At 48.1% G+C, this 15206-nt stretch overlaps 1 protein-coding gene across 2 annotated transcripts in view; it reads right to left on the minus strand.

Annotated features, from left to right (window-relative positions):
• PAPSS2 (3'-phosphoadenosine 5'-phosphosulfate synthase 2) overlaps window positions 1–2232 on the minus strand; it is a 33279-nt gene extending 31047 nt beyond the window's left edge. For both annotated transcript variants that reach the window (XM_026097373.2, XM_026097372.2), the window contains exon 1: window positions 2075–2232. In XM_026097373.2, the coding sequence (XP_025953158.1) occupies window positions 2075–2095 (21 nt within the window). In that variant the 5' untranslated portion in view covers window positions 2096–2232. The remainder of the gene's footprint in view (window positions 1–2074) is intronic.
• Between the last annotated feature and the right edge of the window lie 12974 nt (window positions 2233–15206).

Genomic DNA, 15206 nt, shown 5'->3' on the forward strand with positions numbered 1-15206 from the left:
AAGATATCACGAAAACCTGATCACTGTGTTAAACCTCCTCTGAGTTGCAATATTTAGGCTGCTAGATGCCGGGGCGCATTTTGCTGTTGCCTGTTCTTTGTTAGACAAAATCTCTGATAAACTACAACCGTCTCAGCTTTCCTCAGCCACGCTGGGTAATTTCACCGAGGCTGAATCCAACCTGCCATGTACGTACGAAAATAATCTCAAGTTAGTACGTAACTCCTCATATCTTTTGCTGGTCAAAGGACCTTTATCAAAGTGAAATGCGTTACCCTACACCTGTAATCAATTTGATATGTTTGAAACCTAGGGGCCACCGAATCCATTTTATGAGCCTGAACTTCAGCTTATGCTTTACACAACGACGCGCTTCCGTGGCAATATACTGGGAAAATCACAAGTGGGATAATACCGCAGTTTCAGCACAACGAGGGAATCTCATAATCGGAAGCCTGAGGGAAAACACGGGGCTTTTCATTCCGTAACACACCGGGCAGATAACCACGTAAAAATCTGACTATTACTGTCAACTAGATACCATTTGTTTTGACAGCCATGGTACAAAGGTCATTTACAATCCTGTTTATAAAGGTCATTTCTCCAGCATAAGGCAGAAGCAAAGCACAGGCATTATTTTGGAAAGTTTAGTAACACCTCTCTCCTATCACAGAAAGAAGCAGAATTCCAATAGACGACGCTCAAATTTCACCTCCCCTCCCTGAAACAATCCATAAACCAACATTTTCACGTTTTCCAAGAAAACACAGCTGTATAGGTGCGCTCTGTGGTTTTGGTTACATTCCCATCTGAACAGATTAGCAGTGTATTACGAATACACTAAACCCCTTTGAAAAACGCGGGATTTACAAGGAGGTGAAAATCAACAGGCAAAATAAACCCTAGGGACTCGCACCAAGATTTTTTTTATGGTTCCGATTTAAGCTAGAAAAACGTATGTGCAGTCAGATCAACTCAGCCCTCAAACCCCAATTCCCAGAAACAATAAAGTGCAGCTGGCAAGCGGAAAATGAGTTCTGTCTATGACTGCGTTGTGCAACTCCACTTTCTAACTGAATTCTGCTCTTTTTTTTTTTTTTCTATTTCATGGATTTTTTTTCCCTCCGGAAAACTAGCTCTGCGGCAACGCGGAGCGCGCCAAGCATCGGCGGCCGTTTCGCCTTCTCCCTCCACGTGCTCCAGGTGGGATCGGGGCAGGCGAAGCCCGAACAGCCGAGGGCGAAGCAGTCGCCGGGTCTCACGGCCTCAGCCTTTGGCCTCGCCGCAGGAGCTGCCAGGACGGCAGTTTCCTTGCAAGGAAAAGCGGCAAAGTCGACGACTCGGCCTCCGTGCGGCGGCCCGGCTCACGGACCGCGTAGAGGCAGCGCGTTGGCCGAGCGCTTGAAGGAGGACGTCTAGCTACTCTGAGGACCAGCAAGGCCCTTGGGACGCGGATCGGAGGACAGGGTTTAAAAAAAGAAGAAAAAAAAAAGACTCACGGATGCGTTTTCACCGAGGTGAAACGGGGCGAGCGCAGCGGGGCTGCTGCCACCTGGACTTCGCGCAGAGCCTCCCGCGCCGGCTGCGGAGCCGCTCGCCCCGCGCGTACCTACGTGTTTCCCAGCTCGGGGAAAACGGAGCGCGAAAGACCCCTCGCCGCCGCCAACGTCCTCGGGATCTACAGAGCGGGAGCGCGGTCGACGCTCGGTCCCTCGCGGCTCGGCTCTCCGCGTGCCACCGTCTCCCGTCGCCTTCCCAGCTGCCGAACTCGGTTACGGGCCGCGCTGTCCGCACGCGGCCTGGGGGACGCGACGGCTGCCGCCCCGGCGGCTCCCCGTGTGCCCCGCGACGCCTGCTGACCCTCCGGCCGGCAGCCGTGGCGGCGGCGAGGCGCGACCCTCCGAAACCCCCCCAAACCCCCCGAAACCTCCCCAAACCCCCAAAGCGCAACCCGGGGCGTCGAAACCGCCGGGCCCGAGGCGGAAGGGGAAAGGGCCGCCCGGCGGGATGCTCAGGCGGGGGCCGGCGAGCCCCGCCGCCGCGGGTCCCCCCGGCTCGGCCGGCGCAGCCCTACCGTCTTCTCGGTGCTCGACATGGCGCTGCGGGGCGGCGAAGCGGGTCAGGCGCGGCTCCGGCGGTGGCGGCGGCGGCGGCGGCCGGCGAGGCGCTATTAAGGGCTCCGGAGACACGTAGCACGTCCCCGGACCGGCCCCTCTCGCCCTGAGCCCTCCTCCGTCTCCTCCTCCGTCTCCTCCCGCCGCCCTCGCCGCCCCGCCGCCGCCCGCGGGCCCGCAGCCCCCCTCGCGGCCCGGCCCCGCCCGGGCCCTCGGCGGTAGCGGCGCCCTCACGGGCCGGTGCCGCCCCACAGCGGCGGCCGCGCTCGGCCCCTGGCCGGGCTCCCCGCAGCCCCACGGCCATGGGGCCCGGCCCCCCCCGCCGTGCCCAGGGTCCCGCCACAGGCCCTGGCTCCCCTCAGGGGCCAACAGCTCCCTGGGGCACCGCGGCCATGGGGCCTGGCCCCCCACACCCCCCACCCAGTGCTCCTGGCTCCCCTCAGGGGCCAACAGCTCCCTGGGGCACCGTGGCCATGGGGCCTGGCCCCCCACACCCCCCACCCAGTGCTCCTGGCTCCCCTCAGGGGCCAACAGCTCCCTGGGGCACCGCGGCCATGGGGCCTGGCCCCCCACACCCCCCACCCAGTGCTCCTGGCTCCCCTCAGGGGACAACAGCTCCTTGGGGCACCGCGGCCATGGGGCCTGGCCTCCACACCCCCCACCCAGTGCTCCTGGCTCCCCTCAGGGGTCAACAGCTCCCTGGGGCACCATGGCCATGGGGCCTGGCCCCCCACACCCCCCACCCAGTGCTCCTGGCTCCCCTCAGGGGTCAACAGCTCCTTGGGGCACTGTGGCCATAGGGCCTGGCCTCCCACACCCCCCACCCAGTGCTCCTGGCTCCCCTCAGGGGCCAACAGCTCCTTGGGGCACTGTGGCCATAGGGCCTGGCCTCCACACCCCCCACCCAGTGCTCCTGCCCGAGGCCCTGGCTCCCCTCAGGGGCCAGCAGCTCCCCCCTATCCCCCTGCTAACCCTTGGGACCACCAGCCCCTCATGTTTCTGCTCCAGGACCAGTGACCCAGCCCAGTGGCCGGTCCCACAAGCGCTGGGGCCACACAGGGCAAGGCCCTGGCCCCCCGCTCCGCGGGGATGGGGCGCACGAGCACGCTGGTGCCAAAACAAAGCCGTGGTTGTGTCAGCTACAGGGGGTCGTACAGCCCGCGCCAAGGCCAGGCCCCGTCAGCTTTTACCACCCATTCTCATCTCGGGACCCCACGGCCTCAGTTGTTCATCACGAAAGAGGTCAGAGCACTGAAAAGGCATTGAAACCCAGCCTGAACCGCTCGGGTCAAAGAAGTCTCTTTGCACACACCTCCATATACTTCTCTCACGCGTTTCTGTGCATGAGAGAAGAAAAACAACAAGACAGCGCTGTGCTGTGCCTTGCGCAGCACCTCAGATAAGGGAGCCCTGGGGGCAGAGCTGCTAGAAATGGAGCACATTCACCATCTCCTTTGGGTGAAAAGGTCTATGGCAAAGTACAAGTCAAAGGGGAGGCCCACTGCCAACAGTAGCAATCTTGTCTGATAGTTTTTATGGGTGAACCGGACCCATTAGGGGCCATATAGCTTCCAATTGCCCATATAAAAATGATAAATTAATCAGTTAATAGGCTGGGAGCTTGTTTTTCATAGTGCATGATAGCCATGACCTAGTTCACGAACCTTGCGAATGACCTGCAAATTAAAATAATTTCACGTGAGCCGATAGCCTTCCTTTTACTTTCCACATGAAGTAGCTGGGCATTTCTGATGTTAACTCCCCATCTAACAGTAGCTTTCAGCTCAACAGTATTTGCTATGAGGCACTGAAGTAAAGTAATGAAGTAAAGATCTTAGATTCAGACTAAGCAATAGCTCAATTCTCTACCTTGCATGTCTGAAGAATGTGTCAGCACAGAAAGAGCATTTCAGACCCCTTCAGTAGCTTGTGACAGTCAATAAAAACTTGTACTGCTGCACAAAACATCTAAGTGCTCTGACTTGTGGCCTTTAACGTCAAGTTAAGATGCAAACCTGAAATTCCCTGAAGCCTAGTTATTTATAAACTCAGGTCGACTGTTTGGGACTCACCCTGCTAGTTCTGGCTCCATTCATCAAACCCACCCTTCATACAAGGATCCAGTACACAGCCTGGCTTCTTTACTGACTTGTCAGAGAGTTGTAGCCCAGGCACAGAAACAAAAGATCTATTTCACTGAAACACTGCTGCTGCCTAAATAGGTGGTTGGCCCGACTGTGCCTCTAGGGTAAAATTCATCTCCCCTCAGCGACCTGTCCTCTATAGTAACGACGCTTCCCGCTCACATCCAGGAACAACGTGTACATTCAAGAACAGGCGAAGCCAAAGAGAACGGGATTCCACACAAAAGAGTCCGTAACGAACAGATCATCTCTGAAGGATAACTACACTGCCAAAACCAAACGGCCCTGCAGGGTAGCCTGCAACTGTTTGGTGAATTTGCTCCAAAAATGCTAAGAAGGTTGAAAAGAAATACAGCGTCCACCAGCACATAAAATTCATCAGATGACTTGCAGAGGAAAGACTAAAGCCTTCTGGCTTTTCACGCACAGACTAAAGCCTTCTGGCTTTTCACAAAATCCACAACCCATGGAATTTTCCACTAGTAGAAAAGTTAGATCCTAGGACTTTGCTGAACTGGAAGATGGACTGAAAATTCATGTGGAGGGAAAGCATAAAGCATCCTTGGGATGACTTGCGAACCAGCTGTGAAGGAAGAAATGCGCCCCATGGGTGTGCAGCTCTGTCCATCATGGTCAGGGGCTCTTATCTGCCTCTGCTGAAACACAGCTTGATGCAGCATTACACTTGTCCTCTGATCATGTCCTCCCATTTTCTGATCCCTACTCATCCATCCACAAACCTAGCTAACTGCCGTGAGGACGGCTATGCAAACACTGCTATTTCTCCCTTTGGAGGAGATAACTCCTGATCATGTCCAGAAGAGCAAGGACCCTCCCCCAGGTCTAGCAAGCAGAGCCTGCTTTGGTAGCGGGAGCTGTGGGCATCTCCTGGAAACTGTTTATCACACAGTCAACAGCAGCTATTCGTGTCCTTCACGGTAAAATACTCCTGTCATCTCTGCCCTTCTTTCCTGTGGAGTTTAAAATGCTGGCGTCCTGAATGAAGCCCCTAGACAGAAAAGGAAAAGAGACGGTGGGATTTTGCAGAGCTCCTGACATAAATAGGAGAAGGACCCTCAAAACAGAAAATAGGAGACCCTGGGAGGGGATAAAAGGAGAGACAGTGGAAGAAAGAGTCCCTCAAATGAAGTTCTGTTGGAGGAGAAATGGGGGCCAGCGTGGGGAAGGAGGAGCAGGTAAAACATGGAGGTAAGGGAACAGGCCTGGGGGTTGGAAGGGTGGAAGGACTTAAGTAGCACCAATTCAGCCACCTCCTGAAGCCACACAGCTATTAGTGTGATCATTATCAGCTGAACGAATCCCCTGTGTAATTCCAATTAAATCCACAGTATTACATTTGGGATTAACTTGGCTAAATAATACCAGGGTCACATTTTAGCATCTTTCATGCATTTCTTCAGATTGGTTTTTCAATTGCCCAGTTGTAATTAAGTTCCTGACATAAAAACAATATAACATGGTTGGAAGAACAGACAAACAGGCACAAACACAATATCCATTGGAAAAGCACATCCTGGTACAATGGCACTGCTAAAGGAACTCTCCTGCAACCATTGCCAAGCCAGAACACAAGTTATTCCTCTTCCCGTGGAGGACGTGGGGAGCAGGACATTTTACACAATTGAAATTCAGGGAGTGCACAGCAAAATGGCACGTACGTTAGTTCATTACAGAAAAAGTAGCATCAGGTGTATGTAATAACTCCATGATTCCCCTAGATATCTATCAGAGAGACAGAAAATGAGTCAATGTTATCTGCATTTGTTGCATCATTTTTCACTTGCTTCATCAAAGATAGCTCCCTTCTAGGAATTAAATTAACTGCTGGTAACCTGCTTGAGAATTTGCACACACAAGAATTATTTTGTGCAAAAAAGATTCAAAGTTCTTTTTTTTCTCCTCCATTTGCCCAAGCACAACACAGAAAATGATATGAACTTCTTTAATATGAACTTCCAATAACTAAAAGTATTTGGCTAATGCTTCAAGTTTTAATTTATGTACGCCTTTTCAAGGAAATAATCGAAGAAATAGAATTTCTAAGCAAAAAGAAAGTTTACCTCAAGAGAGATAAGTTTACCTCAAGAGAGATTTTGGTTAGCAACACTCTGACTAATCTTCCTTAAAGGACTTCTCGGGCTATTTAACAAGCTGTTAAGAGCTTCAGCCTACCCCAGCTAGTGAAAGAACCAGCACCACAGCAGTGCAGACAGGAGGTCAAAAATCTCTCCAGACGGAGGAAAGGGCACTTGAGCAGCCTCCCTGCTTGGCAAAAAGCAGCCTCATGAGTGATTTGGCAACATTCAGACCCCATTACATAGGCAGGCTAAAGTATTAAAGGGAATATTTATATTTATGGGTTTTCTCACACTGCCTCTGCTTACAGAATCAGACTTTTGTTGTTCTCCTTACTGGGAGCAACAGAAGAAAGTTATTTACTGAGTATCTGTCCTTGTGAACACCGAATGGGGATTATTCAGCACTCCCTTGGAAAGTTTATATTGCCCCGACACTCTGATCTCAAAGAAGCAATAAATCTCTAGACAAAGAGCTCTCCTAGGAGCCTATTGTGCAACCTACTGTTACACTAACAGGACCCACAGAGAGGAAAATCTATATATAACCCTACAAAACAGGCCAGGTGTGAGACTGCTGGAGAGGCATTTGCTACAGCCATCTTCCAAGCTGGAAATCCCATCCGAGCCTAACCCAAGAAGTTAACCAAAAGTGACAATACTTAAGCAAATGCTTGCTTGTTCTTAACAAGCCCAGTATGACCGTTTCTTTCCTGAAGTCCATGAAGAGATGCAACCCATGTCGACATGCCTAGCATAACAGGTTCACCACCAAGAATGAACTATTTTGACATTCACAGGCCTTGCCCACCTCCAGGATGGCTGAGGTGGAAACTGAGCAGGCTACATCACTTCTGCTCATAGGACTGTAATAACCCTACATGGACTAGAGCCTTCTGGCAAGAGGCACAGAAGGAGATGGGTGTCTTTTACACTGTTCTCCCACATAAAAGCTATGAAGGGGGTCACTGTCCTTGACTTTGCATAACTAACCATATACTCTTAATTCCTTGCATGAGTTTCCTTACCTTGCTGACATCTGCCTGGAAAAGCCATGTCCACATTAACATTGCAACCTCGGGGAAGGTACCCAAAGATCAGTTGCAATGTTACTACTGACACCATTCCCTCACAACTGTTTTATACATTTATGAAAGCAGAAGCAAAGGGTTGACAAAACAGAACGGATTGCCAAGCCTGAATTTGCCTGCCATGAAAGTCAAGCATCCCCACATGCAGTGGGTTATGTTAGCCAAACGAGCGATTCTCCCTGCGTTCAAACTACTTTGCTATTAGATTGTCTCTTCTCTGTTTTATTTGCTTCCCTAACATCAGGAAACCTGCAAATTAAGGCCTCACTAATTCAGTGGCTTGCTGAGTTTCTAGCTGGCAAAGACACAAAAAGTTGTCGTAGTCAGCACCATTTTCTTCCAGGCTTCTCTAGGTTTGTTTAGGTGACACATCCCCTACGTGCTTAGTCAAGTGCCTGCAGCTCCATGCTGCCCCGTGAAGAACTGCCGTGCCATTCATAGACACTTAGTACTACGGTCAACTTAAGGCAAGCAGGGAGGAAAGCACAGTAAGTACGGCTTTGGTGAGGTGGTTTTGGTACTTGGCAAGACATGTTAGCCTGGAAGCAGCAAGGAGAAGATCATGCAGAAGACAAACAGCATAAAGACAACTCTCAGGAGGGAGCACACAGGGGAAATCACTGAAGAAACGCAGAAGAAAGGCAGACTCAGGTTCACCAGCTTTGGATCCAAGAAAGAACGCAGACAACGAGGTCCGAAGGGAGCCTACCACCCCAATTAACGGAGCTTCATTCAATCACCAATGAATGCATTAGACTGGCACCTTTCAAAATTAATATCTCCCAAATTAACACACATACTACCTTCAGCATCAACCCCCGGATTTGTTATACCCTTAGAGATACCAACTCCGATACTGAACTGCCCCAACAAGCTGTTCCTGCTCATCTACCTCACCTTTCACCCATGGCTTTTAATAGGCAGATTTTAATCCCATATATAAGCCAAGTCTGGATTTGTAGCCCTCATGACCCCTCATGAAACATCAAATCAGAAACGGTTTTAAAAACTACAAAATCAAAGTAAACCACAGAATGTCAGAATCATGACCACAGATACAGGCTTGTATGGCACTAGCTGCTTTCATAAGCAACTAGATCTTTTAATGAAAGGAGGAAATGCTCTTTTTCCTCTTCTTGTTCTGTAATTCGAAAATACGGAAACATCTCCAACTTTTGGAAAGTTTTTCAAGATAAACAAAAGCACCTGAAGTTATGACAAATCAGCCACAGAAACCTCCAGCATCAGCAACACCCACTGCTATTGAGGACTGCTACAGAGAGGCAGAAATTATATATTCAAAACCAGTTTGCCAAGATTTCACAATGGCAGAAATCAGCTGGAGCCAGAAAGCAAGGTTTGCACTGATGTAGGCTTTTGTATCTTTAAAAAGCTCAGTTTCAATGAAGCAGGTTCTGGGATTTCCAGGATGGTTTTGAATCTCTGCTCCCTGGTGATGCGCTCACCAGCGCTGATCATCACACGCTTACTTTCTCTTACACATTCTCCGGCTTGTAACCGACAGCTCTGAAGGTTCCCAGCACAACTGGTCCAGCTGTTGGGATGCATCCACACACAGCTAGCCACGTGTGGGAAATTTCCCCAGTCAGTACAGAAACAGTGATAAAGAAAATATGTGGAATACCACAGCTGCTTCTTCCTTCCTCCTTTTTAGAGCAGGTACAAATGTTAGCTTCATCCTTCCAGCACTGTTCAATACCCAGATCTCCAAACTCAGTTCTGACAGGAGCCTTGTTTCTTCACACTGACCTCTTTATTCCTATTTCTTTTTCCTCTGTCTGTTTTTAGAAAAAATCCGACGATGCCTAGGAGATTGCTCTACCGGTCGTACAGAGGTGAGAGGAGTGGGTGATATAACCACACGAGCCAAGGATTTCACATGAAAGAACAGGCAATTCAGAACGTGCATTAAAGACCCAAACCATCACCCAGCCAGGCTCTGGACCAAGATCCCAATGGCTCAATTGCATTGTGACCCCCGCCTGCGATGTCTCAACTTGGGTGCCGGGCAGCAGCAAAAAAGGGTACTAGCAAAAAGCTACTAAGCAAATGCAGAATGAGAATTGGCAAGGCTTTCATTTGCCTGGGAGACTGCTGGCACTGCCTCATCTTTAGGTGGGATCTCAGCAAGACAAATATATCCCTACTGGAGCTAGGACAACAGTCTACAAGATAAGGGGTATTCTTCCACAAAACGGCAGCAGAAATAGTCAACAATTTCTGTCTAACTGATTTTTCCACAGCTGGTCACCAGGGCAGACAGTAAATCCAATCATGGAGGAGTTCAGCTGTGAGGAGTCTTCACTGCTGCAGTTTGCTCTGCTCATAGGAGCGTGTCCTTTTCTCACCTTGAATAGCGATTCAGGAACAATCAACTTTATAAATCTGTTTAGAGGCAAGGCAAGGGCTGGTATCATTCTGTGATGTGTCATACTGCAGTAAACATTTTTTATTGGGGGTGTTTTTCTGCCCCAGATCCATTGCCTCTGCCCTGCATGATCTCTTGTCCCCATCACAGACCTTGGCCTGTACTCCTCCCCTTGTCCCCTCCACCATGCTGGAATAAAGATACCAGTTTCCCAAACTACCCCAAAGGCTCATTTTCACAGCTTCTTTTTCCCCACTGACTGCTGCAATCTGGGAGCTTAGGTGAGGACACTACAAGCCACAAATGTCATCTTCTAAAAGAAAGTTAACACAGAGAAAGGCACAAGAAAGTCAGGCTGATATCTCTGTCACCAAAGTAGTCACAATCAAAGAAGAGTCAGAGAGATCTTAAAGAAAGGCCAAGCAAACCCAGCCTTTCTAGGGCCAGCTAGTGTTACAGCCGGGCAAGCATAGGCAGGTCAACCCTTACCACAACATTTTGAAGTGTCAGTTCATCCTAGTTGTCTTGCAAGGAAATCAGCATTACGAGATAGCAGCCCTCAGTCTCCTAACTCAGAGCGGTTATGGACACAAGCTCTCTAGCACCAAGCACTTTTTCAGCTAGCCCCAAATAAATACAAAATGAACAACCCCACAGTATTTGCTGGCTTCATCTCTCACCAGTTTTCATCCATCTTCACTCTTGTGCAAAGATAGATGACTTAGGATCTGCAATTCACTACTGAATTTTACACCTCACTGTAGTCATACCTTCTCTCCATGTCCTTTTCTAGTGTAGTTTAAGTACAGGGGTTACCAGGGCGGCTGCCTAGCCATGAAGGACATACATTGCCACCAACTTAGAAAAGGTAAGTGACTACTCCTACAGGAAACCATCTTAAAGAAGATTTTTAAATTTTTTTTTGTGAGCCTTCAGGTTTGGGGAGGTTTATCTTAAGTTTCTAATTTTTAGAATTATTTTAACAGTCTCCTAGAACAGCAGTCTTTAACTATAGGAGAAAATGCTTTAACTTAAGAAATTACAACTTCAGTGTTTGTTGGGAAACATATTTTGGGTACTTGCTGAAAAACAGGTGTTCTTAAACCAAAAGTTTTATCCAAACACCATAACACATGGATTTTCCACTAGATAATTAGTGTCTTCCAAAATGTATATTGCATACAAGGACATACCAGAAAAGAATGTTTCTTTCTTCCTTAGCTTTGTGTTCTTCCCATATCAAGTCACTAAGAAACAGCCCAAGCCTACACTGCCAGCTGTGTTGCAGGAGTCCATTGGTAAAGGGACCACAAATGATCTTCCATCCCGTTAACCTCAAACATTGAATGAATCAATGGAACAAAGAGAAGACACAAGCGAAGAGCCATAAGAACAAGCACCTCTTCAGCACCTTTAACTCAATGGAGTTGACCAAACAACCACATTTCTTCTGGCAGCTGTCACACTGGAGAAAAGACACCCTGAATGCTTTTTTTTTTTGTAGTGGCCAAACCCAACAGAATCAACATTATAGCAGGAAATTGTGCAACCGGCTGAAGGCATGTCCTGAGCACACTTCTACTGATTAACTCACCCCACATCCAGGTGGAGCGCCAACCAAAATAGCAGCTCAGCAGTCCACACCAGCTCAGTTCTCTAAAGAGAACATGCTGGGGTAGCAGAGGGCTGCTGCAATTAGAAGTTTTGTCTAGGGTGGCATTTGAGGAGGTACGTGCTCACTCTAGGTATGCTCCAGTGATCTGCTCTTATTCAAGTTCACCTTTAAAAAGGCATTGTAAGTAAAAAGACTACAATGCACTGAACCAAAGCAAAAACTATGAGGCATGTTCTGCTTGCTGGAAGACTAAGAAAGACTTGATTAAATAGCAGCTTTCCTGCTCTTTGAGTTGTTTTAGTTAGGCTTCAGTAGAGCACCTTGCCTGGAGTTACACTGCCGAACCAGCCACGTGAGCCCTGTCGTCAGTATAAAACAGGGAGATGGAGAAGGAAGTTGTGCGTATTTAAACAAGACAGAGCTCTCTTACCTCTGTTTTGTTGTGCTGACATTACCTCTTCTGCATCCCTAGTCTCCTATCTGGATTTCAGTAGACACGCATGCAGATATCAGCTCAAACCTCATCCCTTCTCCATCCAAGGCAACGGGAAGTAGCGCAGGCCACAGTGGACTCTTCCATTCTCCTCGGACACAAAGTTCACCTTCTACCATGCTTTTATGAAGCACCCTGCATCCAAGTGGTCACCCAGACTTGAAGAACCTTTTGGCCTCCAGTGACCTTCTCTCACCCTGGAGAGCACACACAGCCACCCGATTTGCACGGCAAGTCAGCTGAGGCCCATAGCCCCCCTGTACCCACCCTGAGCTACCCTTTTACTCTGCTGACAAAGAAAACAGAGTTGTCAGGCACTGATGATACCTGGTGCCACCCAGGTAACCTGGTCAGTCAGACAGAACTGCTTAGGAAGAACTTCAGGAGGTAAAGAAAAGCCTCTTTCTCAAAACGGGTTAACAGCCCTTGAAATTTTAGCAGGATCAAACATCTGTTGATGTTCAGGCTACAGCAAACTAAGTGGCCCCGTTAACCATGGTACAGTTAAAAACAATCTGAAGCTCCCTATTGTCATAAGAGATGGAAATAATTTCTCATTTACTATGAAAGCTGTCTCCTCCTGTTTAGCTTTCCTATCCAAAGGCTACACGACAGTTTAAGGAATAGGTCACACAAGCCTATGAGGTTAATTTTGTCTTGCCTCATTCAACCGGAAGCCTGCAGTTCAAAGAGTAACCTCCAGATTTGGATTTTACCTCCAACTTGAGTCCCATGCCAAGAGCCGATTTGCATCAGCAGATGCAACGCCTTCTGCAAAAAACTAGCACAGTAGACGACTAACTGACCAAGAACTCTTTTGATTTACCACCTCTTTACTGATTTACCAGGGAAGTAGGCCACATGACTGGAGGCACATGGGCACGGGACAGCTGTCATGTCATGCTGGAGCTAGCTTTCACTACCGATTTGGTAAGCAGAGGTTCCAGAAGCAGAAAGCACACATGCTACCCATGGATGGAAGAAGGGGAGCGGGAGATCCGCTGCAAGGTAACACACAAGTACCCATCTCACCTGAACTCAGGTCCGAAAGAAGAATGGTGCAGGTGGAAAGCGGTTATGTTCTGATATTACTTGTTCAAATGGTAAAAAGACCCTGCAGAGCTTGGCTGTAAACCCAAACGTCTACGCTGGTTGACTAGGCGGACAGCCTGCACAGACTGCAGAGGAAAGACCTGCCATTCAGTACCACGCAAAGGCCAGTGATAGCCCTGTAATTCAGGAGTACGTGCAAAGAAATGCAAACACCAAAGGCATTTCTGTGAGGCCAAACCACAGGAGGATTCTGCATCTGCTTCATGCTTGCGAGGCCCGGAGGCACAAGGCCCCAGGCACTGGGGTCCATCCAGCAGGCCCTGGATCATCAGTGGACGGGACGTGCAGACAAACGGACAAATTTCCAACTCACACATGCAGAATGTCACCAGCAACACTCTGCCCAGGAGAGGGGATGTGCAGTTACACACAAACCCAAACCCCTGCACAAGAAGTGATCTGTGAAAACTACTGAAAATTTATCTAGCAGAAGATGGGAGTCAAAGCACAAAACCTCTGTGGCACCACAAAAACAGGCCTCAACCAAACCAGCAAATATAAAAACCTCACTCGCATAATGATTAACTTTCCCAATAGGGAAACTAAGGGAAATGCCTCTGCCAACAAGTGAGCCATTTGCAAGTCCTCATCTGGAAAACCGAACACAATTGTTATAATTTATGTTCAAAAGAACTGAAGTGAAGCAAGAGTCAGTACACAGAAGAATTAATAAATCAGTCAGGTGAGAAGAGAGACCAAAAGATTGACTTATTAAACCTGGCAAACAAAGACTGAAATGGGATGTAAGTGCTGGCTCCAAACACATCAGGCAGGCAGGTAAGTATACATTGGAAAACAGAACTGGTACACAAAGGCCAGGTATAAAGTTAGGCTGGAAACCAAAAGACAAAGGTTTATTAAATTGCTTTTTGGCAGATATTCCAGGAACTAGTAGCTTAGGGTGTTTTTGTTTTGTTTTAATCAATAGGTGGACATGGTTACGAAAGATATTCTGTAAAATGGTGGCTGCAGAGGACACGTGACAGCCTATGGTATCTCCTGCTCTGCAATGTCATGACAATTGGGCAGCGTCCTCCAGAACAGCATGTTGTCTGAGTAAGAGTATTATATATTTCTGAAAGTTGAAGAGTGATGCTTCAAAAACACATTAAATAACTACACCTAATTAAAAGCATTGAAACAAGTGAACGCAACAGACTGGTTGGAGAGGATTAAGAGCCAGGCATTTTGGCTGTGCTTTAGCAGAAGTACCTAGTGTAAGAAGAAACAGGGATTACAGATAGGGCAGCTTGGTTTTAATTTCCAGAAAAATACCAGAACAATTTATCAAGTTATTTGTAGGCACGAAGAAGCCAATGATGAGATGAGTAACAGCTTGCGTGGACTGCCCGACACGCATCGTGATGCGAACAAGCCTGTCTTGTACTGTGACAGAAAGGCTCCTAGAAACACGACTGCATTTCCAGTCTCGCAGGTGGAAGGTTCAAATCAAATGAGAGGAGCGGGTCCTTCATCAAGCTTATAGCTGAGCTGTAGTATAAAAATATATATATAAAAATATCTCTTTACAGTGTTAGACTCATTTGAAAAAACCCTAATGCAGCTTAATCCATATATACAATCTTCATCTTCCACTTAGGGAAGCAAACAAAGGAGGGGGGTAGAGGAAAAAGCCCTACTGCCTTTACAAAAACATCCACTATAAATGAGATTTGGAAGCAGGATCTAGTTTAGACCTGGCATATATTCCACAATTAACCTAAAAAAAAACCCTCTGCAAAAACTTTATCAACATCAGAAACAAAGCAATTTAGAAAAAAAAGTTTTCTACCTACTAGACCACAAATCCTCATAAGTCAGGCAAAAAACAGCACTCAAAAGCTAAAACTGATACGCAGGAGTCGCTGAGTCTTCCTGACAAAGCTGAGTTTGAAGACAGCAGCACACTGAAAGGACAAAACGCACACGTGCCCTCTTGGTGCAAGAGGGTCAGATCTCCCCTTCTGCATTACCAGCGTACAAAGGGGCTCCAGCTAAACAGCACTGCCATCGGACAAACCAAAACCAAACCAAAACAACAACAACAAAAAAGAAAAACAGAGAAGTTTAAAACAACGAAACCACTTCTACATCATACATATATACAAACCTTGAGCTCACCATCGCATGGGTGATGAAAGCTCAGCTGGG

This window comes from Dromaius novaehollandiae, chromosome 6 (genome assembly GCF_036370855.1).
Source record: "Dromaius novaehollandiae isolate bDroNov1 chromosome 6, bDroNov1.hap1, whole genome shotgun sequence".
In the NCBI taxonomy this organism is placed as follows: domain Eukaryota; kingdom Metazoa; phylum Chordata; class Aves; order Casuariiformes; family Dromaiidae; genus Dromaius; species Dromaius novaehollandiae.